This window comes from Diabrotica undecimpunctata, chromosome 7 (genome assembly GCF_040954645.1).
Source record: "Diabrotica undecimpunctata isolate CICGRU chromosome 7, icDiaUnde3, whole genome shotgun sequence".
Taxonomy (NCBI): domain Eukaryota; kingdom Metazoa; phylum Arthropoda; class Insecta; order Coleoptera; family Chrysomelidae; genus Diabrotica; species Diabrotica undecimpunctata.
In genome coordinates, this window is record NC_092809.1 from 97333865 (window position 1) to 97361444 (window position 27580).

At 31.7% G+C, this 27580-nt stretch overlaps 1 protein-coding gene across 3 annotated transcripts; it reads left to right on the top strand.

Moving 5' to 3' along the window:
• The first annotated feature begins 4357 nt into the window (after positions 1–4357).
• On the top strand, positions 4358–24014 carry LOC140445623 (alpha-tocopherol transfer protein-like). Of its 3 annotated transcripts, none has more exons than XM_072537823.1 (6): positions 4359–4582; positions 14204–14363; positions 14445–14691; positions 17416–17526; positions 22747–22849; positions 23728–24014. In XM_072537823.1, exons 1-6 carry the CDS (start codon positions 4456–4458, stop codon positions 23874–23876), a joined length of 897 nt encoding a protein of 298 aa, XP_072393924.1. In that variant the 5' UTR covers positions 4359–4455; the 3' UTR covers positions 23877–24014. The 3 variants fall into 3 exon arrangements, with proteins under 3 accessions (XP_072393925.1, XP_072393924.1, XP_072393927.1); XM_072537826.1 differs by having other exon boundaries at positions 4452–4582; positions 14193–14363; XM_072537824.1 differs by lacking the exon at positions 17416–17526 and having other exon boundaries at positions 4358–4582.
• The last annotated feature ends 3566 nt before the right edge of the window (positions 24015–27580 follow it).

The window sequence follows — 27580 nt, forward strand, 5'->3', positions numbered from 1 at the left end:
AAGGGTGACTTTGACTTGTTTTTGGTGAATTTTGAGAATTCCATAACGTCCTTGCTTAGTAAAGCAGACAAACTGATCATACTTGGTGATCTTAATGTAAATTTTGAACTTTAATCTGACCTTTAATTTGGTATTCAAAATCTATTAACATCTTTTGGTCTAAAAGTAACTATAAACGCTTATACTAAAATCACATCCAGTCCAGTAGTTGCGTCGACAACATTATGACAAATTTTTCTGAAAATATCTACAGAGTGGGCGTATTTGAATCTTGTTTCGCTGACCATCGGGGTCAATTTTTATTTATTGTGCGAAGTACGAAGCTAGTACGAAGATGGATTTTTCTATGATAATAATAATGATCCTGATTTGTTGACAGTCTTTCTTACCAAAACTCATAACAACTTAATATTAAAGCATTTTCCACTAAACAAAGTATGACAAACTGCTAAAAAAACACCCAGTGCAATGAATTAAGGTTTTACAGATCTAATCTTTCTCTTATTAAACACGTCGCAGAATCCACTAAAGATTCTGATTTATTCAAAGTATATAAATAACAAAAATTTAAATATAATCGGCAATTACATATTGATAAAAAGTCAGCTTACTGTGATTTTATTACCAATTCCAATAATAAACCTAGAGACTGCTGAAAACTAATATTTTTTTTAAGAAACAACACAAGATCCAGTTCGGTACAACCTGATCTACCTCCAGACGAAATACATTAATTTTTTACTACGATTGCAGAGAATATAATTACATCTTTTCTCACTTTTAATATCGATGTCCTCTTTAATTATAGAAATTATCCTTCTCCGAGTAAGCTTTTTTTTGACCCGTTGTAGAAAAAGAGGTCTCTCAAATAATAAAGTCTCAGAGAGGTATCTCAAATAGTAATTCAAATTGTAGGGACGTTCACGAAATTAATAGCAAAATTTTAAAAGAAACTTACCAAATAGTTTTAACGTCTTTCACTGATCTTATTAATTTATTCTGTCAACTGGAGTAGTTGCAGAAGTACTAAAATACTCAAAAGTACTACCTTTTCTACAAAAAATGTGAGTCCTCAAAAATTGACAATTAAAGATATGTAAGCATTGTTTCTACTTTTAGTAAAGTGATCGAAAAGGTTATAAAACAACAATTTTATTCCTATTTTGCATAGCAATTTTCTTTGCTACTTGTAGAAGGCTTTTGACTGCGTTTCAAACGACATTTTGCTCCACAAATTCAATTACTATGGAATAAGAGGTATCCCTCTTAAGCGTATAACTTCTTATCTAAGTGCAGACACTAGGCGGTAGTGTCTAAAGGTCATCTCCCCGATTTTCTATCCGTAAAACATGGTGTCCCACAAGGTTCGGCCTTAGGACCTCTTTTGTTTATTATTTATGTCAACGATTTGCCTAAATTCATATCTTCATATAAATACATAAAATTCGCAGATGGTACGACATACGTTATATCAGGAAAAAATAATGATGATCTACAAATGTCTCATGAGGAAGTTTCTACCAAATCTAGCACAGTTTGTTGCAAACAAACTAAAACCTAACTCTGATTAAACCCAAAATTTGTTTATATCTGCAAGTAATTTACACAATGATCTAGATAAAGAAACTGTTAAACTATTGGAAATAACCAATAGTTTATGTAGTTTACAATAACCATAGATAATCAACTGAACTGGTCGGCTCATATCTCACAACCAAAGAAAAAGCGATAAAATGCCCTTCAAATTTTTCGAATGAAAAAGAAAGCTATCAGGATTTTAGCAGGGGTTAGTTATCTATAACATTGCCGACCTATCTTTATTAAATTCAAAATTATGCTGTTACCTACTCTGTTAATATTTCAAGTTCAAACTTCAAAGATTAGTTCGAAGTCAGCATTGGATGAGCGCTAGGCTCCTGTCCACGCTAGCCGCACCTCAGAAGGTTTAACACAGTCGGTATATTAAGTTTTTTTCAGTTCGTGTCAATATTGTATCACCGACAAGTTATCTAGTTTTATGTACATAAATTCAAACTAAATTTCATAAATCAGCTATTGTAAGCAAGTTATCGGCGTCCAAAATACGTTGTTGTAATTGTTCAAATAGACTTGTTAAAACGTTCTCTTCGAAACTTTCCTTTGTCCCAGTTTTCTGGGTGGTCCTTCAAAGAAGTATACCAAGTAAACCTATTTCCCTAAGGACAAAACTTGATCCACAAGGAAAAAAATCAGCGACCTATAGCTGGTGCGAGAAAAAAAGGCATCAGGACAAGGTGTAAGGACAAACACACCTGCATCTTCGCTCAGATTTATCAAATCAATGTTATAACACATCTGAATCACGTAAATCATAATTTATGCAGTAAACCTAAGTACTTTTGGCAGTTTGTAAATAATAAGAGAGCATCAAATAATTTACCAGATAGTGTGTATTATGGTAATGTTATAGCAACAACTGGACAACATATTGCAAACTGTTTCAGTATTTTTTTCAACAGTTTATTCGACACAATAAAATATTAACAACTTGTAAGTAAAGGAAAACAGCAATCTTTTTATACCAAATTTTTCAATATCTGTGGATATCTGATATTTTTTATTTAGATAAACAACATTTTATTCTTACGTAATAAGTTAAGCAGTGGTCCAGAGATGGTATTCCTAATCACTTTCTGAAGCATTGTATTTATTCACTAACTAATCCTTTACATCTTTTTGACTCATCATTAAAGACAAAAGTTTTCCCAATTTTATGGAAGCATTCATATATCTGCCAAATCAGATTATAAACAAGACAACAAATTATCGAAGCGTGTGTAAACAATCCTCTATACCAAAACTTTTTCATAGACTAATGCACGATCAATTAAAATTTTATTGTAGAGAGCACATAATATGCAATCAACATGTACTCTTTGAACAAAAAAAAATGTTAAACGCCTTGGATACTGTTTATACTGACTTCTCCAAGGCATTTGACAAAGTAGATCATACCATGCTTTTAGAAAAATTAAATGCCTTTGGCTTTAGTCATCAATCCTTTCAATGGATTTTTTTAAGCACAGACAAAGCAGCTTTTTAAGAGACCGCACACAACAAGTGAGAATAGGTTGTTTTAATTTAAAAATAATTTATGTTACATCAGGAGTACATCAATGAGCTCACTGTTCACCCTTGTTATTTAATATGTTTGTGAACGATATATCACAATGTTTTAGAAACTGCGAATTCCTAATGTTTGCAGATAATTAAATTAAATAAGTAAGTAATTCATTAAAATCTTTAGGCTTTATCATTCGCAACTGTATGAGACTATCTGTTTGGGCTTTAAGAACGGTTTATTATGCTTTGGTCGTATCTACAGCGGAATGTGCATTTATTGTTTTGTCTCCACAATACCAAGTTCATTCTACTACATTGGAGTAATTACAGAACAAATTTTTAAGATATATTTAAGATATTTTAATAATCAACATGAATTTAATCAAAGCCTGACGAGATAAATCTGATTTCGTATTTGTGTTTAAATTAATAAATGGTTTAATTTGTTGTCCTGAACTTCTCCAATCTATATGCTTATATGTTTCCTTCAGAAGTCTCCAATGTTGATCTGTTTTCTATACCTTTTCACCGTACAAATTATGGTATGCACTCACCTATTAAGCGAACACTGAAAATTATAAATAGGAACAATTTAGAAATATTTGGTGTCTCCTTGGCTTCATTTAAAAATCGGATAAAAAGAGCTTGACAAACTACAGTTGCTTTTTTGTTTATTTTAATTTATCTTGTTTCATATATATAAACTAATATTTCGTTTTATTTATAATTAGGATTTTAATTTCACTTAGTTTGTAAGCAATTACAGAGATTGTTGTTTATATTGTATGTTAACATAATTTTTGTGTAATCCCGTATATTAATAAATAAAATAATTATCTACAGAATCACAGTTAACACTGTCGATTGCCCTAATTCCCTGCAGAGATTTAATTGTCAGAGAGCTCAAAGAATTTCCGGAAGTAATTTGAAATACTTAACATGAAATGTAAAAATTCGTGAATTACACATAAAAAATACATAATTTTCAACAAAAATTGTTGTTTCCATTTTGAATAAAAATTGACTAGCCTATAATAGGTAGCGGTGATGATATAAATATTTTGAATATTATTTATGATTTAAAAAAATTGTTTTCGAATTGAGCTAAAAAAAATTAAAAACATCAAATTATATTAGATATATAAAAAATTATTACATATTTAACGTTTACTGCTCTTTAATTTTTTTAATTGATTTATTTTTTATCCTTTAAAAATAAAACCAAAATATTTACTTTTAACTAAGACGATATCCTTGAATATTTCATTACTATTTAAAGCTTGAGTGATGGGACAGAATTCAAAAAATAAATATTAAAAGAAATCTTTAGAATTTTGATCGGATATATCAACAATGTCTGTTAATACAGATCCTGATCGGATTTTTAAACATTTTGGAAAAAACAAAAAAAGTGTGGAACAGGACGTTAGGATTATTAGTGATTGGCTAGAAACTCAGGGTCATTTGTCTGAAAAAGCAGGTAGGCAAATATTTTAACTGTTTATTGAAATCCTACGCTTATAATAATAATATGCACTATAAATCAAACGCAATCATTTTCGCTATGTAGTTGTACAATTTTCTTTTATTTTGATAATTAAACTTATGTATTTACAACAAAATTATTGACAATGAAACAATTTGTAACAATTGTTTTTTTTTATTTATTTACGCTGTAACCATCAGGGTTATTAGCGACCTAAAAAATATAAAACAGGTACAGTTAGAAAAAATTACAATAATTGATACAGTCCTGAGTCTTTAAGATAACTTATTGTGTTTTTAATGTTCATGTTTTTTCCTAGGGCTTCCTTTATAATATTTGGGATAGTGTGCTTCTTTCTTGCTGCTTCATATGTTTTGCACTGAGTTAGTATATGTTTCACGGAGAGTGTTACTTGACAATTTTCACACATTGGCGGCACAGTTCGCGTAAAGAGGTGTTTATGTGTAAAGTTACTGTGTCCTAATCGCAAACGTGTTATTCTCACTTGGTCGTGTCTATTCGCTGTGGGTTGGAGTCACGGTTTCACTAATTGTTTGATTTCCTTAAGTTTATTTTGTGATGTACTTCACTTATTTTGCCACGCACTTAACACTTTATATTTTATTTCTGACTTGAAGTCATCTGAAGAAACCTCATTAATAAAAATGGAGTCCTGGCTGAAGGATGCTAAGCGGGCTAGTTCACCTGCTTCTTCTTTTCCTTGTATACCCGAATGTGATGGAACAAACATGAAGTCAACAGTAATCTTATTATTATTTAGAATCTTTATTTCTGATTTGATATGTGAGGCAATTGGAATATTGGTATATAAACGTTTGATAGTTTGAAGTAAGCTTAGTGAATCGGTTATTATGAGAGATGGGGACTGTTTCGACTCTTTTATGTGGATAAGTGCTTGTAATATAGCAAATCAATTTGCAGTGTATGACGAAGTAATGGGATTAAATTTAAATTTTCAGAATGTATTGGGTGTGAGGATGGCTGCACCAACCCCATCTGAAGATTTGGATGTGTCAGTGTATATCTTATAGTGATTTTTATAAGTTTCCATTTCTATCAAAAATGATCGTTTGATCAGGTCTGTTATAGTCTCACGTTTTTTATATATACTAAGGTTAGTATTAATCTTGGGAATTGGTATTAACCAAGGTGGAGAAGTTAGGAAATTTGTTGGGAGAATTTCAGGAAATTCAAGATGTATGTCTAGACATAACAGATTTAATAAAAATACCGTCCTATCAGTTTGACTTCACACATATATAAACTTTTCACAAAAATTATCAAAAAAAGACTGGACGCTAAGTTGGACTTCTATCAATCTAAAGAACAAGCTGGATTTAGATCGGGATACAGCACTAACAACCACTTACTGGTAATAAAAAACCTAATAGAGAAGTCTGTAGAATACAATAAACCATTGGCACTGATATATTCAATACCAAAAGCCATCAGAAAATGTTAAACGCATTGATAAAATGTTGAATAGATCATAGCTACACTAACATAATTAATTATATCTACCAAAATGCCACAGCTAGCGTAAGACTATCTGAACAAGAAATCAATAGATTTTGTATACAGCTAGGAGTACGACAAGGAGACAGTCGCTCCAAAGCTATTCACGACGATTTTAGAACATACTTACTTGTAAGAAGGCACATCTGAACGAGCATGGTATTAATATAAATGGAGAGAAGCTCAGTCATTTGAGATTTGCAGATGACATCGTCCTTATAGCTAATGGTATGGACGATACAATAATAATGTTTGAAAAATTATATCACGATTCCTTGGAAGTCGGACTAAAGATTAAACAGAACAAAACGAAAGTAATGACTAATCTTGTGCTAAATCGAAATATTGCTGTTTAGTCTTCGCCGCATCCACTATTTAGATAACCGTTATAACAATGAAACAATATTAATAAATTTTCAAATTTATTCATTATTTGACATTCCCTTCAATCAAAAGAAACTTCCCCTACCTTACTTGAATTTATTAGTAAAGTGCAAGTGCACTAAAAAATTTAAAACAACCTGTAGAAAGTTGGGATATGATCCTTGTATGCATTTTATCCAAAAAACTAGATTAGTATACTGACAGATCATTTCAAATTGATAATATCAACTCAAAATTGACAAATTTTAAAGATTTTTTATCTTACTTTGAAAATAGGGCCACAGCCTTAGAAACTGTAACCGTTCCATATAAAAACATAGCCCTGCCAAGGAAAGGTATCGAAAAGCTCACTTGGTTACAAGTAAAGTCAAATTAGAAGCCAGCTGTATTTATTATCAGGTCATAAAATTTATAATTGTTTTAATATCAAATCTCTTTCAAATATCAATTTCTAATATCAAATAATCATCCTGTTAGATGTAAAATGAGTTTTAGGTGGTCAATTTGTCACAAAGAACATAATTCGTTGCTGTTTTTGGACATACATTTTCTATCAGATAGTACTGGACAGGACAGCAGTAGTAACGTAGAGGATAGGTTGATTATATTTAACAACAGTAAAAGTAAAAATTAAAACGAAAAGGGTTAATTAGGATCTCAAATAGGATCAGGATCTCAAATATCTTTAGTAACAAGTAAAATAATTTGAAAGACCAAGAAGTTAGTAGAAGATCAGTAGGCCGTCCCAAAAAAAGATGGAAGGATGATGTTGAAGCTGATTTATTTAGGATTATGGTAAAACAATGGAAAATGGAACCGCAAGATCATAGAAGATGAAGATGGCTAATGTTTAATGCATCATCATAAGAGTCATTTGTTAGAGTTGGACCATTATTTAGGCTTCTTGCCTCCTCTTTCAAATGATTCTTTAAATGAAAAAGTTTTTCAACAGTATGAAGTACCTTATTTTTATCAAAAACAGCTATAAATAAATCTATAAAAAGTTTATAACCTGTTAAAAGGAATTTTGTACATTTTGGTGATTACGTTTATGACCTGGGTCTTTTTTTTTACTGTATCAACCTAGGGTTATTAGCGGTGTGGTATTAAAATTTACATAGCAGTTTTGGAAAATACGAACATTTTATCCACAAGGAAACAAAGTTCCTGTATTTGGCTGTATACCATATATTAAAAATTTTTGGATGAAATCCTTTATAAAAAGGTATATAAAAAACCCAGTTGGGCTATGTTGCATTGACAAAGTCCTCGTAGACATACCGTCTCAGGACTCGCAACTAATGTAGAGTCATATGTCACCATGTTACCAATCCAACGGTAACTTTAACATCTTAACTGTAAATTAGATATAATGTAAATCAAATCTTATTTAATAATTTTTAAAGGGTTTTTACCCACATATTTAGTGGCTACATCCATGTATTAACTTGACACTGATGATGGAATATTTATTCCGAAAACGTTTTGTCAATGCAACATAGCCCAACTGGGTTTTTTATATACCTTTTTATAAAGGATTTCATCCAAAATGTTTGAACATTTTATGTTATGTTACAGTTTACAATTTTTGATAAAATTTATTGTATTACTGATGTCTTCTTTTAGAGTTTCTTTTACATTGTGTTTTATTTTTGCTGTCGATCTTGATGTTGAGTACACTGGACACTCTATCATTATATGTTGCACTGAAAATGGTATTTGACAGGTGTGGCAAATCGGCTGGGGGTCCTTAGGGATGATGTATCCATGTGTAAATTTTGTATGTCCTAGCCGCAGTCTGTTAATAACTACTTGGTCATGTCTTTAAGCTGGGAGCGGTAGTAAAGCAGAAGTAACATCTGGTTTGATAATTTTTAATTTTGCTTCTGTTTGGTTCCATTTTACTTGCCAGGTTTTGTTAATGTAAGTTTTTATTAACGTTTTTTTGTCTGAAATTGGTATGTTTTGCATAATAGAAATTGTCATGTTATCCATAGTTTCTGTTGCTGCTTTATCAGCTGCTTCATTACCCTTTATCCCATCATGGGATGGTACCCATAAAAATGTTATGTTTTTACCACATGTTTGGGCATTGTATAGCATGTCTTTTATTAATGCTAAATTGGCATGAGTAGGATACATCTGCTTGACACCATTTAAGGCACTTAGAAAATCTGATATAATAAGAAAGTTTGTATCAATGCTGGTACATTGGTTCAGTGCGTTGAAGATTGCCTGCAGTTCTCCAGTATATATGCTACACTCCTTGGCTAGACGGGTGACAGAGGTGTTGTCTTCAAAAATAGCTGCAGCAGCTACACCGTTACTGCTTTTAGAGGCATCAGTAAAAATTAGTTTGAAATCAGGGTATCTGGAGATGGTAGACCGAAATTGTTATTTTATTTCAGAAGGATTGTGTGAATGTTTGGGATAGTTAAGTAAGGTAAAATCTATTTTTAATATTTGAACTTTCCAGGGAGGAGACCGGCATCTGTTTGTAGAAGTGGCTCTCAATTGATTTATATCGAATTCAAATCGATTTATTCGTTCATTGAAAGGTAAGTTTCTCGGGCAATAATTTGAGTACAGATTTGAAGGTTTTCTCCTTATTAGACTTGTTATAAACGGGTTTTGCTTTGCACTGAGATATTTAGTAGCACAACACATTGAAAAATATTGTCTTCTGAGAGTTAATGGCGGTTCTCCTGCTAGGACTTGAAGGCTGCTAATTGGCGTGGTTCTGAAAGCTCCGAAAACTATGCGTAATGCTGTGGATTGGATGATGTCCAGTTTGTTCATTTGACTTAAGTAGCAGTTTCGTAGCATATACATCCATAATCTAGTTTGCTTCTAATTAGAGCTTGATATAATTGTAGAAGAATAGTTGTGTCTGCGCCCCATTTGTGATTGGAAAGAACTTTTAGAAGATTTATTCTCTGTTGGCATGATTTAATTAGTTCATTTATGTGCGATGCCCATTTTAGTTGAGAGTCGAATGTCATTCCCAAAAATTTGATTTCGTTGATTGTTATAAGAGTATTTCCGTTTAGTTTTAAATTTTAGTGGTGTTGTGTTTTCCTTTTTGTCAAATATTATTACTTTAATTTTTTCGGTTGAAAATCTCAAGCCTATATCTAAAGACCACCCTTCTAATTTATTTAGTGTATTTTGTAATATTGATGCAGCTGATTTTAGGTTTTTACTTCTCATATATGTATATTACAAGATCATCGGCGTAAAGGTTTGCTTTTACTGGAAGCCTAACATGGTTAGATACGCTGTTGATTGCTATTAAAAATAGCAAGGGGCTTAATACAGATCCTTGAGGCATACCATTTCCCAGTGATTTCTTAGTTGACATGATACCGTTTGTTTTAACTTTTATACTTCTGTTCTCCAGGAAATTTTTGGTGAAGGCTAAGAATTTTCTATCTATTTTCCAACTTTTCATTGTTTTTAAGATGTGATAATATGTCCACGTGGTGTCAAATCTTTTGTGATGTCAAAGAAAATTGCTATTAATTTTTGTTTATGTATAAAAGCTTCGTGTATTTCAGATTCTAATGCTATAATATTATCTATTGTGGACCGTTCTGATCGGTACCCACTTTGGATGGATTTAAGGAGATTTTTCTTTTCTAAGTACCATTTTAATCTTTTGCTTAGAATCTTTTCCATTATTTTGCAGATGCTACAGGTAAGAGATATTGGTCGATACGAAGAAGATAAGTTTTTTGGTTTATTGTCTTTTAAAAATGGTATTATAATTGCTTCGCGCCAGAGAGATGGAAATTTATGGGTCGAATAAATTTTGTTGAAGATCTCTACTAAAGTAACCTTCGCGCTTATATGTTACTATAGTAACCTATTTTTTCGATGAAAATTGGTTGTATGTCATCAGATACTGCTGATTGGGTGGTACTGCTGATTGCTTGAATACAACTGATAGTGTAACTAAAATTTCTGAAATTTCCTGTTTGTTTGAAGTTGTTAGATCATTTGTAGTTATTGTGTCAATATGGTTAAATGTTTTTGAACCTTTTATTTTCCTTATTTTTTGCCATATATCCCTTATGGGCGTAGACGAGTCAATTGACGACACGTAATTGGTCCAGCTCTCTTTTTTTTGCTTGCTTTATTAAAAATCTAGATCTGGCCCTTAAAGATCTAAAATTGTTCAAGTTATTAGGTGTGTTATACTTCTTGTATATAATAAAAGCATGTTTTGTTTGCTTTAAAGCGGATGTGATTTCAGTGTTCCACCAAGAAAGAGGGACTTTTGTGATATTTTTGGTTTTTTCTATAGAATCTCTGGCTGTCTAAAATTATACCATTGAAAGATGATAGAGTAGTGTCTATATTATCTGATATAACGAGATTTGGTATACGTATGCTTACTAAGTTCGAGTATTTTTCCCAATCAGCTGACTTTAATTTCCAAGTTTCATATGGTGTTGTACAGTTTTTTCATCTTTGTCATGAATAATTATTATTGGAAAATGATCACTGGGGCCTGCGTAGCGCAAGCGGTAGGATGCTTGACTCGCAAGCCGGTGGTCCGGGGTTCGTATCCCACCGCCGGCAAGAACATCTAGACATTTTAAAAATGTCTATAGGCCCCAGGTCGACTCAGCCTGAATAAAAATGAGTACCTTGGGTAAAACCAGGGGTAATAATAGACGGTTGAAGCGTAGCACTGGCCATGTTACCTTCCTTGTATACCGTAGGCCCTAGATATAGCAGACTACCCTGCTATACTCCCAAAGCCGCGACAGCGGTATAAAACGGGAGACTATTATTAAATGATCACTGTCGTATAGGTGGTCCAATGTATTCCACTGTAAAAATGGAGCTAAAGTTAAATCACTGATAGATAAGTCTATGGAGGAAAAAGTGCCATTATGTGCATTGAATCTAGTAGGTGTTCCTGTGTTTAACAAAACAAGTTTTATGTTATGAATTGCTTCTGATAATATTCGCCTATTTTTATCTGTTTTTTGTGATCCCCATGCGATGTTGTGACAGTTTGTGTCACCCAAAATTAATTTTGGAGATGGAATTTGTTTAATTACATTTTGAAGTTCTAATAGAGTAGTTTCGTCAGGATGTGGTAAATATACGTTGCATATATTGATTTTAAAATGATGTATTACCGAAACTGCTACTGCTTCCAGATTTGTCTTTAATGGAATTTCTTTGGATTGGATGGTTGAATGTACAAAAATTCCGTACTGCTCGACTTTTTGTATAGGGCATATAATTTTTTAGTTTTGCTTGATTGTTGTAAAGATGAGTTTCTTGAAGACATATTATTAGTGGTGACAGTTCATTGATTAGCATTTTAATGTTTTCAATGTGGCTATAATAGCCATTCAAGCTCCATTGAAGAATGAATATAATTGGACTATTGAGATAAATCGTAGTCGCTTTCTTCAGTGAGGGAAGATTCACATGTTGGATTTATTTTCTTTATAATTCTTGTGATATTATTTTTCATGCGTCTATCATTAAATTTTGTGTGAACCATTTTTAATAAGCTGAATAAGCCGTCAAAATCTTCTGTATAGTTTTTAGCTGTGACTTCAGGAAATTTTGATCACATTGCGTTTATAACGAAGTCGCATAATTCAGAGAAATTTAGCGTATATGAAGGAGATGCTGTCATTAAAATGTTTTTAATTGGTTTTAATGTGGCTTCGACATCTATAGCCTTTTTCTTTTTTTTGGGTGCGGATTTTTTTGGAGTTATGAAAGTTTCGTTTAGGTTTTTAGTTTCTGAGATTTCAGGAGAGGTTGAAATTTGCCTTTTTGCTTGATTGTTTGTCTTAGTATTATTGCTGTTAGCTGTAGTTGAAGGTATATTGTGTACTATAAGCGAATCATTTGTCGTTGGGATATCTGCAGAAATAGGGTTGGAACAGTTGGTTGTATCATCTGAAATATTTGTTGCTGAATTATTCTGATTTACTTCCATGGGTTCGAGTTCTGAGGTATAGGGATCTTTAAGTGTTTCTGTACCAGTTGATGTTGATGTGCAGTTTTCATCTTTGTGGCCAGTAGTATTACATCTAGAGCAATTTAAACCATCTAGGGAAAGGAAGATTCTGTAAGGAGTGTTGTCATAGGTTATTAAGATTGTATTTGGAATTGGTTTGGTGATTATCGGAGAGACAAATATTTGCCGCCTAAAGCTTAAGACATGACTATTTTCAGACTCGAGCATGCCAACTTTTAAAAACGTTAATTTGGATACTGCAGTTATTTCTAGTTGTTTCAGTTCGTCTTCTAGAATAGTGTTCGGGATGATGGGGCAGATGTTTGATATTACTAGTCTCCTTGCTGGCGTAATAAGTCTTCGAATTTCTATCTCATTGCCTTGGATGACTACTGTTTTATGGTTGTTTAGTAAGGTATCTACTATGCTAGTATTGTTCAAGTAAATACAAACTCGGTTGTTAGCTATTCGTGATGCAAAAATAACATTTTTTGGTGTGAGTAGAGACCCTATGACTACTATGTATTCATGTATTTTAATACCTTGGATAGCTGACAGAATAATGGCTTGTTCTTTCGAAGGAAAATTGAAGTTGCTTACTGCATTGAAATATGTCGATGTTGATGATGTAGTAGGTATGCTAATATTTTCAGAATCATCCATTTTAAATTTTTGTTTTCTTCATTTGATGAAATTTTTCTAGAGCTGGTCCTGTATCGGCTGGAAAAAACCAGAAACTGGATTAATTGATGTGTTGTATGGAATTATGGGTTATGTATAATATTTAATAATATTGAATTTGTATTAAATTGGTAATGTACTCACAGTTTATTTTTTGTATGAAGAAACTTTGTTGTTTAAATACTCTATTTAGCTAACAATATTTTACGTTTCTTGATTATAAACCGCTGAAAAGTTAGTTTTAGTAAGAGCAGATTTTAATCGGCACTTTATCAACTAAGCGCAGGGTTGGAATCCGGCCTGGGTCTTTGTTGAATTTGCCTTATCAATATGTTTCTTAGTAGCCATTTGTTTATATGAAACTATCTAACATAATTTAAAGGGCATACAATTAATACAAATTCTAAAATAAAAATGTCATATTTTGATTTCACAAAAAACGACTTCATTTCTTCGATTTGGATTTGGTTGTATGTTGTGTAGCCGCCATCGTTCTTTTGTTTTTTAACATTGCGCATGTGTTAGAACCTAAAGTTTAACATAGGAAACTTTGTGTCAGACAAAACATAAAATATGTTAAAGCAGTATATTCTTTTATTGTGTTAAGAATTTATTTCGCCAACAATAATTTTGTTCTGATCTAATAATAAGGCTAACTAAATTTTCTAGCAGTCTGTCAACATTCTCAACATCTTCCTAACAACAACATGCAAAAAGAGGAGGTCCAATAAAGCATCGATAGTTGTTGTTGACATGCTTTAAATGTTTATTATTTTCCGATGACTATTTCAACTTGTATGTAGGTAGGATGTAGGTACTGGATGACTGTGCTATACACGTCCTTCTACTTAAGTTGATATATGGGATGCATTTATTATGTTGTTTCTACATATAAAGAGATCAAGAGGTTTAATCTTTATTGCGTTATTTGCCATTGTTTTTCTAACAGACTGTTCGGTTTCTAAATGTGTTTTTTTACCAGATAATTAATAATAATACACACTCCAGTTATTTTTTAGTCGATACCATGATAACACATTTTCTGGTTAATAATAACTTCAGCATAGAAAAAACGAAGCAAAGTCTGGATATGTATTACTCAATAAGGACAATTATGCCAGAAGTTTTTCAAAATACACTTCCACTTTCGTCAGCGACAAAGGATATATACGAAGAATTGTAGGTACTCATTTTTTAGTTTTATTTTGTTCAATAAGTAATTTTTGATTATTCGACATTATTTACTTAAACCCTTTTTAGAACAGTGTTTCCACTACCAAAGTTGACTCCGGACTTGCGCCGAGTGATCTTCTTTAAATGTAATGGCAACCCAGAAAAGATGAATGCTGATAAGTCTTTAGCTTTATTGAGCCATATCAACGAAGTACAAATTTGGGAAGATCTTTCACTTGCTGAGATTTATATTCTCGACTACAGCAATGTAAAACTTGGCCATCTAACAAAATCTCCACCACAATTATTTAGAAAACTAGATTTTATCTATGAGGTTAGGACTTTTTACATTTTTCTACCAGGATTATAAAAAATTCAAGTCAAATTTAGAAGAATTCGGCATATGTAAAAAACCACATATTCTATATTTTCAGATATTAAAAATCAAGTTTCTCTAAAAGACAACAATTCTTGTCGTAGTGTTGCTGGTTTTACAAAATATTTGTAGTTTGTAACCAAAACTAAGTATTATAAACTATCAGAATCATAAGTGAAACTTATATTAAATAATAATAAAAGTATAATTGTTGTGTTTTTGCCCATTATGTAATATAAATTTTAATAAATAAATTTTAAAAACTACTAAAATTATCAAACAAAATTTTTAATAATAAAGATTTTTTTTTATTTTTTTTGTATTCCTAACACAAATAACCAATTATCAGTATTTTCTGAGCCAACTTAATAAACAGCAAGTATTTAAATCTAAAGGCTTACCCTATGGTTTACTCTTATTTTATGTATCAACTAATGCAGTAAAACTACCATGCAATAACTTCACAGCACTATATATACTCTACTTTTTACACTAAAATGTTACACATTTACACTAACTCAAATAGTTTTGTCCTTATGAGTTCTCTTTAGTTTAGTGTTGTCAAGAAGCTCGATTGCCTCGACATGCACATGACTATGCAACCTCTGCTTGTGACTTGCTGCTGCTCTTTTGATTAGGTACTTCGGTGACGGTTTCCATACCCAGGTCCTGTGGAGATTGCTGTTACGAATATACCAAGAAACATTAACAATGTTACTCAGTAATTTGTTTTGAACTTTCTAGATAATATGTAGATTACTAGCTTTGGTACAGCCCCAGAGTTGACACCCATATACCCATACTGGCCTTAGTAGTTGCTTGTAAATGAATAAATTATTATGAATGGATAATGTTGAATTTTTTTCGATCAGCCAATACAATTTCTTATATCTAATATCAAGCTCACCTCTTTTCTTTTTGACATGGACTTTCCAGCGCAGCCTCGCATCTAGGGTGGTGCCCAAGTATTTGGCTGGTGTTGCATAAGGAACTTGGGTATCGTTTATTCTAACTGGTAAATTTTCTATTTTTTTATTTGTAAAGTTAATGTGTGCAGATTTGTTCTCATTTAATTTTATTCGCCATTTTCTGGTCCAGGTATCTATTGTATTTACTGATAGTTGAATCTTACCAGTCACTTCTTCACTAGTGTCTCCTATCGCTAGGGTAGCTGTATCATCCGCGAAGGTAGCAATAGTGTTTTGTTCTAGCTCTGGAATGTCACACGTATACAATAGGTACAGGACTGGACCTAATACACTCACTTGTAACACGCCAGCTTTGATCTCCCTTAAATCGGTGTACACTTCTTGTTTTACTCTGAAATATCTATTCGCAATGCATGATTCTAAGATTTTTCAATACTGTTTAGGCATGAACGTTCTTAGTTTATAGTTTAAACCCTCATGTCAGACTTTATCAAACACCTGTGCCACGTCCAATAATATTGTAGAGCAGACTTTCTTTTCTTCTAATGTTTTTCCTATTATATTCGTTATTCTGTTAACTTGATCTATATAGTTGAATGTTTATTTCTAAAACCAAATTGGTGATTTGGTATAAGATTTTTTCTTTCTATTATTGGTTTTAATTTTTTCAATAGAAGTTTTTCAAATAGTTTTGATATCACCGGAAGGAGTGATATTGGTCGATAGGATGTCACTTCATTAGTTCTTTATCACTTCAGTCACTTCATCACCAGGAGATTTACCTGGTTTGGCGATTATAATGACTTCAGCTACTTTCCAGAGTCTGGGAACATATCCCATTTAAGAGCAGCATTTATTAGGAGTATCAGCTTAACTATAGCTTTTCTCGGTAGATTTTTTAATAGTTTTCCTGTTATGAGATTATATTTTGGAGCTTTCTTAGAATTTATATTCTCTTTTGTCTCTGTTGATACTTCTCTAAATGATGTCAACGTTATTCTTTTTTCGGTTTAGAATGGTTCTACCCATTTTAGTTCTCCACCATCATTGTCGTTGAGTTTAAACGTGCTTTCTAAATGATCTGCAAATCGTTCTGGTTTTGTTACTTCTAGCCCAGTTGCCATTTTCCAGTTGCCGTTAATAGGAAGAGAATGCATAATTGGTCTCATCATTCTTCTTGTTACCTTACATAACGAATAATGTGTATTCTGGTCAGCTGTTATAATAATTAAAAAAGAATTAATTGTTGAATTTTTTATATTCTATATCTGCTTTTCTAGTTTTTGTGTATAATTAGACTAGTTTTGTCTCGTAGAGCTTTTTTAGCTTTCTCTAGCTTTTTAGAATTAAAACAACTTAAATGTGTGGCGTTATAAAAAATAGTAACAATTCATTAATAACTAGACATACAATTTTATTAAGCCACATATAGCCATAACGCGCGGTAAAAAGTAATCACTTCTGTTGGTACTTCTCAAGTGGCATGCACCGTTTTTTTAAAAGGTGTACATTTTTTATAAATTATAGTTTTTTACCAGCATGAAGTTAGCATGCTAAATAAAATTAATATTTTCAGGTATAAGGGTTGCATATTTACTCAGTATAATATAATATAGTTTTGGAAAAGGTTGTATAACTTAAGACTCATTTATTGTCTCTTCTGTTAAACATTTATTTAGATACAATATTAGTCTCCTTATTAAAATTTTTACTAATAAATTTTACTCTAACTAATTTCAGTATTTAATTTTAGGAAGTTTGGAACAATAAAATTAAGGAGATACATGTTATTAAAGCTTCAAAAGTAGCAGAATCCTTAATATCAATACTAAGAAAATGCCTTTATAAGGAATTAAGGGAAAAAGTTTGTAATTTTTATTAACATGTTTCATAAATTATGTTTTAAAATTTACAGCAATATAGCTTGTTAACCTGTTTGTTCGGGCGGTTAGGAAGTTCTCGACGTTTCGCCTACACTAGGGGTTGGCATCTTCTGGAGATGTCGCTGTTTCGCTTGTAAGTTGAAACTGACGCCGCGTTCAAGCAAGCAATTTAATTAAACCCAGCCTGTGAGACATGTTCACCCCTAACAATTTACGTTCGGGTGTAACAATTCATTGGAGCGAAGTGTATTAACTAGAGTAAAAATAGGAGCCACTTCACCGCGCTCCAATGCTCCAGACCATTCCTTTCCCTCCTATAGCACTCTAATGCGCGATAGGGGAACAGGAGTCCTGGGTAATAGAACCCCAACATGGTTTCCTAGCCGAATTAAACTCAGGACAGCGCATTGTCGCTATGATTATGTTATCTTAATGTGGCTAATTTGCGAACTAAAAATTGCTTACTAGGGCCTCAAGTCTCCGCACTGAGCTAGGCTCAGTTAGGGCTAGCTAGGGACAAGGAGATGTGCCCTACGTGCTCGGGTTTTGGGGGTTTTGTTAATTGTTTGTTGCTTGCGCCGGGTTTTGTTAGTATTTTTTTAATTTTTTTTGCCGATGCCGTTTTTTATGTGTTTTTTTTTGGAGGTTGCCTGAAACAGAAAAATCATAAATAAATAAAATGTTTATATTACAATATTGGAAAAATATGACAATATAAAGACAATAAAAATATGACAATATAGAGTTTGTCGACTTAAAGCTACTGAGCCACGGTTTTCGTTACGGTTTTCCACGAGTTTTTTCGAGCTACGAACTGTCTTATTAGTGTGCTGTTATGTTGTTTTTGTATGATTTATCCCTAGTGTTTTGTTGTCTCTCTGGTGTTTTTGTTATTGTCTCTCTATTATGTGTTTGGTATTATTCGACTATTCGGTCTTTTGTGCTTTCATCTATGGAAAGCGTCATATCTCATCATCTCTCGCATTATGTGACTTGGATGGTTCTCTATCTCTGCGAACTTTGTCCTTGCTTTATCTTTCATAATCTCAGTCACTCTGATTTGCTGCAATTCTCTGAAGAGGAATCTTTCTGCAACGTATCTCGGTACGTTGGCTGTTTCTTTAGGCTGCTGTTGTGTGGCGCTTGTATTTTTTTGGATATATTGCATATGTGTCCCCATGCGAGAGATACATATGTTAGTATAGGAAGAGATATACTATTTATTAATCTTATTTTCGTTTTCATTCTTAGTTTACTTTTTCTTCTTGCTAGGCCCCTTAATGATGCTTTGGCCAAGTTGGCTTTTTGTATTGTGGCATCTACGTGTTTACTGAACGTTAAGCCTTTGTCCATTATTACTCCGAGGTATTTCGCTTCGCTTTTCCACTCGATGGGGTTGTTTTGCACAGTCACTTGGTCTTCTGGTTGCTAGTGCCTCTTTTTGAAAAGTACAGCCTGCGTCTTTTCGGAGTTTAAAGCTATTTTCCATTTTAAACTCCATTCTTTTATGTCATCTATCGCTGTTTGTAGGTTGTTTACCGCGATGTCTATGTTTCTATGTTTAGCCACTATCGCTGTGTCGTCAGCATGTAGACTTAGTAATGTACCTGGTGTTCTAGGTATGTCTGCTGTGTATATTGTGTACAGTAGAGGTGACAGTACCTCTCCCTGTGGTACTCCAGCCTCCGGGTTTTCTAAGTTCGGACAGTGCTGCTTGCGCGGACTTGCTTTTCTGTAGTGCTGTTTCTGAGTGCTTGTTGGATGATATTTTCCAACTCTGGGACTGTCTTCTATTTATCCTGGGTTGTCTATCACTGGAAATATGTATATTAGAGTGCTCACTAATCTTTTAAAATTTGTCCACTTTATTTTCTTTTTTATTCTTTTGATTATGTTTGTTCTTTCCATGTTCCTAGTTCTAATAGGATGAGGTTGTGGTCCGTTGTGCCTTCGTTTAATGTTTGTAATTCTGTTTGTGGTCCAAGTTTTCTTCTTTTCTTGCAACTACAGTATCTATGTGTGTAGAAAGTCTGTTTCCTGGGTACTGTGTTCGGTCTGTGGGGCCCTGACGCCACGTTGTACTACACAGGTCATATTCATATTTTGCTATAAGGTTGAATGCTCGAATAAATGAAATTTGATCAAATGAAAGGCATATATCGAGCACAGTTTATTAATTAAATCTTGCCCAAGTACTTTCGCTTTCTAGAACATCTTCTGGGGCATCTGAAATAAGCCAAGAAACGCTTTTTTTTAGCTGAAGAATATTAGTTAACTTAGATAAAAAACTCGAAGTTGATGTTTGATAAAATTTTTTATGTTATATAACGTTTTAGACTTTCTTCGTCAATTTTGGCCTATTCAACAATCTGTTGAGAATGTCATAAACATAAAATTGTATATTACACTACACAAGGACAAACAATTTAAAATTTTTAAAAAGTCGAAGCTACAGTATGGTTGGCATCAGAAGAGAGAATGGCTACTGGTCTTAAAGGAAATGTTAAGGTGATATGTGACATATGACAGCTTGGATGGGCAGTCACAATCATGGTGATGTAATCTGCACATTTCAAAATTCTATAAAACTAAGCATTGACCAAAGGTCCAACTAACACTACTATAGGAAATCAACTGATGAAATATGAAATTATATAGAATATTTTAAGTAGATTGCATAATCCAGATCGCACACTCAAACCTGTCTATAATAATTAGGGTGTTAGGTTTGAGGACAACTGAAGTGGATGTAAAGTATAAATGCAAGAAATAGACTAAACAATCTATTAGACAGTGGGTGGTTGACTACAATAAAAGAGTCTACCAAGCGCTATCAATACTGTAGGAAAGAAGAAATTTAACTATGAAATTAAAATACTAAAAATTTAAAATCAAAATTAAAAGAAGAGTGTATTAATGGGGTATAATCCAAGTAGTTCAGTTAAATCCACAGTCAATAGGAGAATCATAAAATTAAAATGTCAAAGCATTACTCAAGACCAACTGACCAACAGTGGGAGATGTTGAAATATACAACTATGGAGATGGTATATCTAAATTACGCAGAGATATGGAGAGTCTAATCAACGCCAAATATAGATCAATTGAACCTGAGCAAGCTAGTTTTGTAAATTATTGAAGAATAAAATAGTAATGTTTATCAAAGTATGAAATTAATAAATTCTTAATGGGTATACTCAGTACAGGAAGTCTAAACAGCCAAGCTGGGTCCCCCACGAGGTGAAGCTGCAATAAAGTTTTTAAAAATAGGTTTAAATTTAGTACAATTTAAATTAATTTCCCTTTGTAGCTTTTCTTTTTTCGTGATTTGCAGGAAGGATGTTTGTGGATTTTAATATCGATAACCATGTTTTATTAATTCTTAGTCCTTCTTCTATCCGATTAAAATCATTTCCACCGCTTCTCGATATAACCGTGGGTAGTACTATAATGTTTTATCCAGCATCTGCGTCTCTTCAAACAGTATCCGATGTTTGTCAAACTGTTTTTTAACAGTTTTTTGTGAAGAATGCACCATTCTATCAAAAACAACGCTTGAATCGACTGGCGATTTTGAATGTCTTTTTTTTTTAAATATAATTTTACCTTTTTTTAATAAAATTGATTTCGCGTGCGTAATTAACATTCAAAATCGCTGGTCGATTTAAGCGTTGTTTCTGAGAGAACGGTTCATTCTACATAAAAACTGCTTTGTCAAACTATTTTTTAACAGTTTTTTGTGTAGAATGAACCATTCTATCAAAAACAACGCTTCATTCTACATAAAAACGGTTCATTCTACATAAAAACTGCTTTGATTAAAATCTCAGCTACATATCTTGTGTCATATATTTTTTACGACGTACAGATTAGTAAGAATTCGATGTTTTTCGTTTTCTTCTCTTAAAAGGTGAGGTTTCACGGGGAAGCCTGGGGATAGAAGTGGCAAATTTTGTGAATCTTTTTTGGGGTTTAAATTTGACATTCTCAGCAAAATTCAACTTGTGTATAATTTTTAGAAATCAAATTCCTGATGACTGGACTAATGTGGTAGTGAGCTATCCCTAAGTGTAGCTTGTATGTATACAGTGTTTATAAATTATTAATAAACAAAATATATTACAGTTTTATAAATAAAAACAACTATAGAAACAGAAATATACTTTACTAGAATTTAAATAGAGTTTTCTATTCTTCTTCATGTGCCGTCTATATTATTGAAGATTAACGATTATAGTGGTAAAACATTCATCTGTCTTTAGATGTACGCATAAGTTCTTCAAAGGTTTCTTCTTGTTTAGGTTTTAATATTACACAGTCGGGAGAAATTTTTTCTTCGAAGACCTCGTTTCACCTTTATTTTACTCTTAATAATCATTAATAGAGAAATGCAGTACTTCGTTACAAAACAAATAACTGGATTTTCTTACTTTCTTATGTTTAAACTGCTTTTCTATATTAAGTCTACAAAAAACTTCTTTATTTGGTTTTCGTACAGTCCAAAGGTAAACTCACATTTCAAATTTCTTATTCAGACTCTTTATCTTTAGAGTTCACGTTACGATTTTATAGAGAACTACAAACGAAACAAAACATTTTACGTTATAATTTAAGTTTGATATCGATATGTGTATTGCAGACTAGACTACGAGTTCTAAAGAAACTTCTCTCTAGCTTGAACAATTCACGCTTTGATTGCTCGTTCTTAGTCAACAGGGTAAAATTATTTAATTAATCTATAAATATCTACATTGCTAACTATAAAGGCATGATACTATGATTAAGAAGATAAGATATTGCGCATAAGTCGTGACGTAATTGGAGAGCTGCACGTTCGTAATGTCAGTTTTTTGTATGTGTCAATAAATAATCTTTAATAAATAGTTTGGAGATATCCTTTTGTGTACGATTATTGTAATTATTAAACCTTTTTTTAATATTATTATTTTGCTAATCGAATAATTTCATCACAAAATGCATAAAAATCCCATTTAACTTTAACAAGAATTCAAATTCTGCTCTCCAATGACGGCATGCGCGAACACGACCGATTTTGTGCTACGGGAAGATCCTATCTTGTTATTCATAGTATCATGTATAAAGGTATGCAAAAACTGTCCCCGATTTAAGTTAATATTTGATAATATTTTAAACTAAATATCTGACGTGTTAAAAAATTTACTGAAAACATTAAATTTTAGATATTTGTTCATAGCAGTTTATCAGAATTTTACAAATTCATACCCAGAGACATATTACCCAAAGAATATGGAGGCGAAGAAAAATCAATAAATGATTTAAAAGGTAAGCAAAATAAAGATAATATTATGAGGGCAATTATTAGAAATATTAGGCAATTTTTTTAGTAATCACCACCAGTATTTATTACATTCCATTCTATTGTCTCGGCTACATTTCTGGACTATAAAATCTATTTTATAAAAAAGTATTATTTATAGTTATTTATTGCACAAGTCGATAAAATTATACTTTATCTTCGAGAGCGTTTTTTAGCATCGAGACGTCAGTGGAGACGCTAATTATGCTCGAGAAGATAATACGATTTTGTCGTCGTGTGCAATAAAACATTTTTTTCAATAGCAAGACTTCAAGTTCAGGTGAAAAATAGAATTTCAAAGAAAATTGTAATTTTTAGAACAAAAATCGCAATTGTATTGCTCCGTTGCTGGGGATATGAATTACTCTGTCAACAAATGTCAAACAAATGTTACGTTTTGGTTTTTGCGGAGAATATTGTTGCGTTTTGTGTACAAAGTGAATAAATACGAAATGAATACAGAATCTTACATTGAAGAGTCAATAAGCAATAAGATTGCTGTATCCAAGTGTATACTTGGCGGAGCAGAAAATCAATCCAGTACCCCGAATAAAGTGTTTAAGCAAACGAGTACAAGTTGTGATGCTTCAAAAATAGATATTTCTAATGATGTTAATTGAAAAAATTTCAGTTGTTTTTAATCCTTAATGTGTTTGAATTTGTAAATTTTATTGAATAAAAAAAAGTTAAAACATTTTATCTATCTAGTTAAAATAACTATTATGTGTTACACAATATTCAGTCTGAAAAGCTTTAAACGGTCGGCCACCAAATATATTAAAATTGTATTAAAGAAACGTATTGACTATATCTTATAACATCATTTATTAATACTCTTTTCTAGAACTATGGACAGAAACTCTTTTGAGGCACAAATCTAGATTTGAGAAGCTAGAGTCTATAGTTGTTCAAGAAAGCCAACGACCATATTCTTATAAAAATTGTGATATATTAGGATACTATGGAAACTATATGAAAGTAGATGTAAGTTAATATATATATATATATATATATATATATATATATATATATATATATACATTCAATAAACGAATAGCTTTAAAAAAATGTAGTATGTGTTCTTATATTTAGACAACTATGTAACAATTTCAAATAAAGATGTATATTGTCTTATTTTCTTATTACTATTTATGCGATTAAAAATATTCTTACAATTTGTGGCAAAGAGTATACAATCTTTTTGATGGTCTGTATGTACATTATGTACATTATTGAGAAGAAAGCCATTTTACACTACGTCTGAACCATTTAAAAAAAATAACGAGCTGCGGCAAGGGAGACTCTCTCTCCTGTATACTGTTTAATCTGCCTCTGGAAAAAGTAGTACGTATGTCACAAATCACAACCATTGGATCAATATAATTATAATAAATCAATCTGATGATATCAATATTGTTGGGAGGACGGAAAACGCTGTATGAGAGGCATATTTAGCAATAAAAGAATCAGCTACAAAATGGGTTTAATAATAAACACCATTCTTAAAATTATTGAAGAACAAACAGGCTTTAAAGCCTACTTACAAGAAGAACAATACAACTGTACAAAACAATAATATGCCCACTCTACATATTTGTGTGGGTCAGATCCACATATGGGTCAGAGACCTGGACTCTCACAAAAAGCAATGAAAACATGTTAGGATATTTCGAAAGAAAAGTATTAAGGCGAATCTGTTGAGCAGTGGATGACAAGAGAGTGTGGAGAAGACGATAAAACTTCGAACTTTATAAAATATACCAGGAACCAGATATCGTAAAACATATTAAGATAGGACGTCTGAGGTGGATAGGGCATGTAATGCGGATGGAAAAAAATGACCCAGCTAGAAAAACGCTACTTGATCGAAGACCCAAAACAAGTTCCTTGATAACATCGATGAAGACATGAAATATGGGAATATGTACTTTTCGGAAGAAGGCATAGTTACGATTGGAGAGAAATTCTTGAGGAGGCTACTCTAATAATATCGGTTTTTAATTAAATAAACATTATATAGAAAGGCAATGTGCTGTAATTATTCCCGCAGTAAATTCCCTGCTTAGAGCACCAAAAATAACGGTATCATGCAAGAAAACAATAAGGATAATATTTTTGAAGACCAGTGTTGTTGAAAACATATTTAAATTACGTATAGAAATAACTAATATTTGTTAACAAGTATTTCTTGTTTTTTTAAACGCTTGTTTATCTTATATATTTCTAATTTATTTTTGATAAATACAAAGTCCTTGAATCTTTTAATACTTAAAAAGATCAGCTTACATCGATTAAATTATTTATTATATGAATAGTGAATGTTTTAAAACCTTTCATTCCTTCTGTCCCAAGGCTCTACTCTTGGGACGAAGAATGTTCTGATATAGCTAAAAGTCGCTCCCAAGCACTTAAATTGTTCAGATGACAAGGAAATATTACAAATTATCTGAATTATCAAAATATTGCAGCAAAGGCTAAACTCATTTTCAAGTTAAAACAAAAAAATAGTTGAATAACCTGTAATAAATAATGCTTCGCTTATAAATGTATGATACATTTATTTAAACACACTAGATACTTACTCATGATTTGGTTTATTAGTTGATCAAAGTACAATACTAGATAGTACTCAGTTGACGTTGACAATATTAACTTAGACCGTTCTCTGGTTTCTTCATTCTTAACAAATAATGATAATGCTCATAATCCCGTGATTTCCAGCTATTTAACTCACGTGCGTTTATTGATATATTATTGTTTTTACTTGTTTAATTTGTACACATTATTTAATAATCTTTTGATTACATTGCAAATTTCACTAGGTCAGAGTGTGTCCTCGTTACAACGATATTTTCAATGTCGTAAACAAATAATATAGTTTGGCAAATGTGTGTCACGTTATTAAAAAGATTACTTGAATCTGATGCTTAATTAAATCCCGTTACATCTCTATCCCTCAGAAGAAAAATTTTCTGAGTGTTGTTCGTTTTCAATCAATTACATGAACTGTTTTAACTCTTCCCTTACGAAAGAAGAAAATTTTTCGTGTCATCATCAACTGATTACTGAACAAATATACATTATTTACATTTACTATTTACCTATACATATTTATACAAATTTTGGTACATATTTCCTTATATTTAGTAAAAAAAATAATTTATTTTTTAAATTTAGTAACCTAACCTAACCTAACATCAGCATATTATAAAGTTACCCTGATTGTTCCCTTGTAATATGCTATTTATTATCCTTGATTATGCCCTATGTTATTTATTAGCTCAATATTTTACCTACGTTTTTTTTTTTACCTTACGTTAAATCATTTAGATTTGATTACATATTAACCCCGATTATGTTATTATGTGCACATAATATTTACAATACTATTTACCTATTAAATCAAAATTACAATAATAAAATTTTATATTAATTCTTGGTACCAAGTAATAGTTCTGTTTTCACTTTGAGTATACACGATTAATCACTTCGACATCTCACAATAAGGTTTTACCGTTTTATCCATTTATTCATTTATCCCTCTTTCTTTTGTTTAACTATTATACAGTCTAACATTTTCTTTTGTTATACACATTTTAAATATATATTGTACGAACTTAAAAGTATATTTACACATTATATTTATTTAAATATATTTTTATATATTATTCGCATTCAAAAGTACATTTATATATTACGAGTATATTCATTGACTCTAATTGCAGCAATGCCAAGTATTGCTTCCCTAATTATTCTAGCTGTAAACTCTGTGCCTTGGTCTACCAATGATTTGGCTACTGTTTCGGCTTATTTTATTCTGTATTACGTATCCTTCTACGTAGTTGCTTAATTCGCATTGTAAATCAATATATGTCTGTTCCCATTTTCATCCATGTACATGTTCATGGGTTTCTTGTTTATAATTGAGTGCTTATGCCTTTGGCAGTCGTCGCATCTCTTTACATTTCACATATTTCTCAACATTTCTTCGTAATTCGATACAGAAATAGTATTTCGTAATATTTCTGTACTATATATCCTATTTATTCTTCCATATCCTTAATGTAACATGTGGAAGTCGTTAATTATAACTCTTCTTGACCTGCTTATATTGTACTATATTATGTATTGCTTGTATTATATTTATCTTATCCTATATAAATTTTTTTACCTTTTCTTAAAAAAAAAATTATTTGTTTTTAATCTTTTCGTATTTTATTAAGAATTGGCTGTTTCTTTTTTCCATCTCTTTTTATTCTCATTTTTCATTATTATCATTTTCTTTATATTCTTCTGCACTCATATTTGTGAGCAAAAATCTCACCAAGTCTCTCCGAGGGTCTTGATATTTCCTCTTGCATCGTAAATAAAATTTTAAATATACGAATCATAATAATGAAATATTTAACCTGGTCAGTTATATTGTACTCATTTCATATTTTATGGACATGCTTACTACGTACATTCCAACTCTATCATTAACCTAATGTCATTATGTAATGTTTATATTAGGTACGAATACTGTGTTTGTTGTTGTGGTAAAATATAGGTACGTTTTTTTTTTGTTTCGTTTCTTGTCTTTTATTTTGTCGAATATGTAATAATATTGACATATACTTTTTAAAATAATCTGTTCATACTTTTTCGCCTTTGTGCGTACTTAATTTACTCAACATCTTTTCTTCTCTTGCATATAA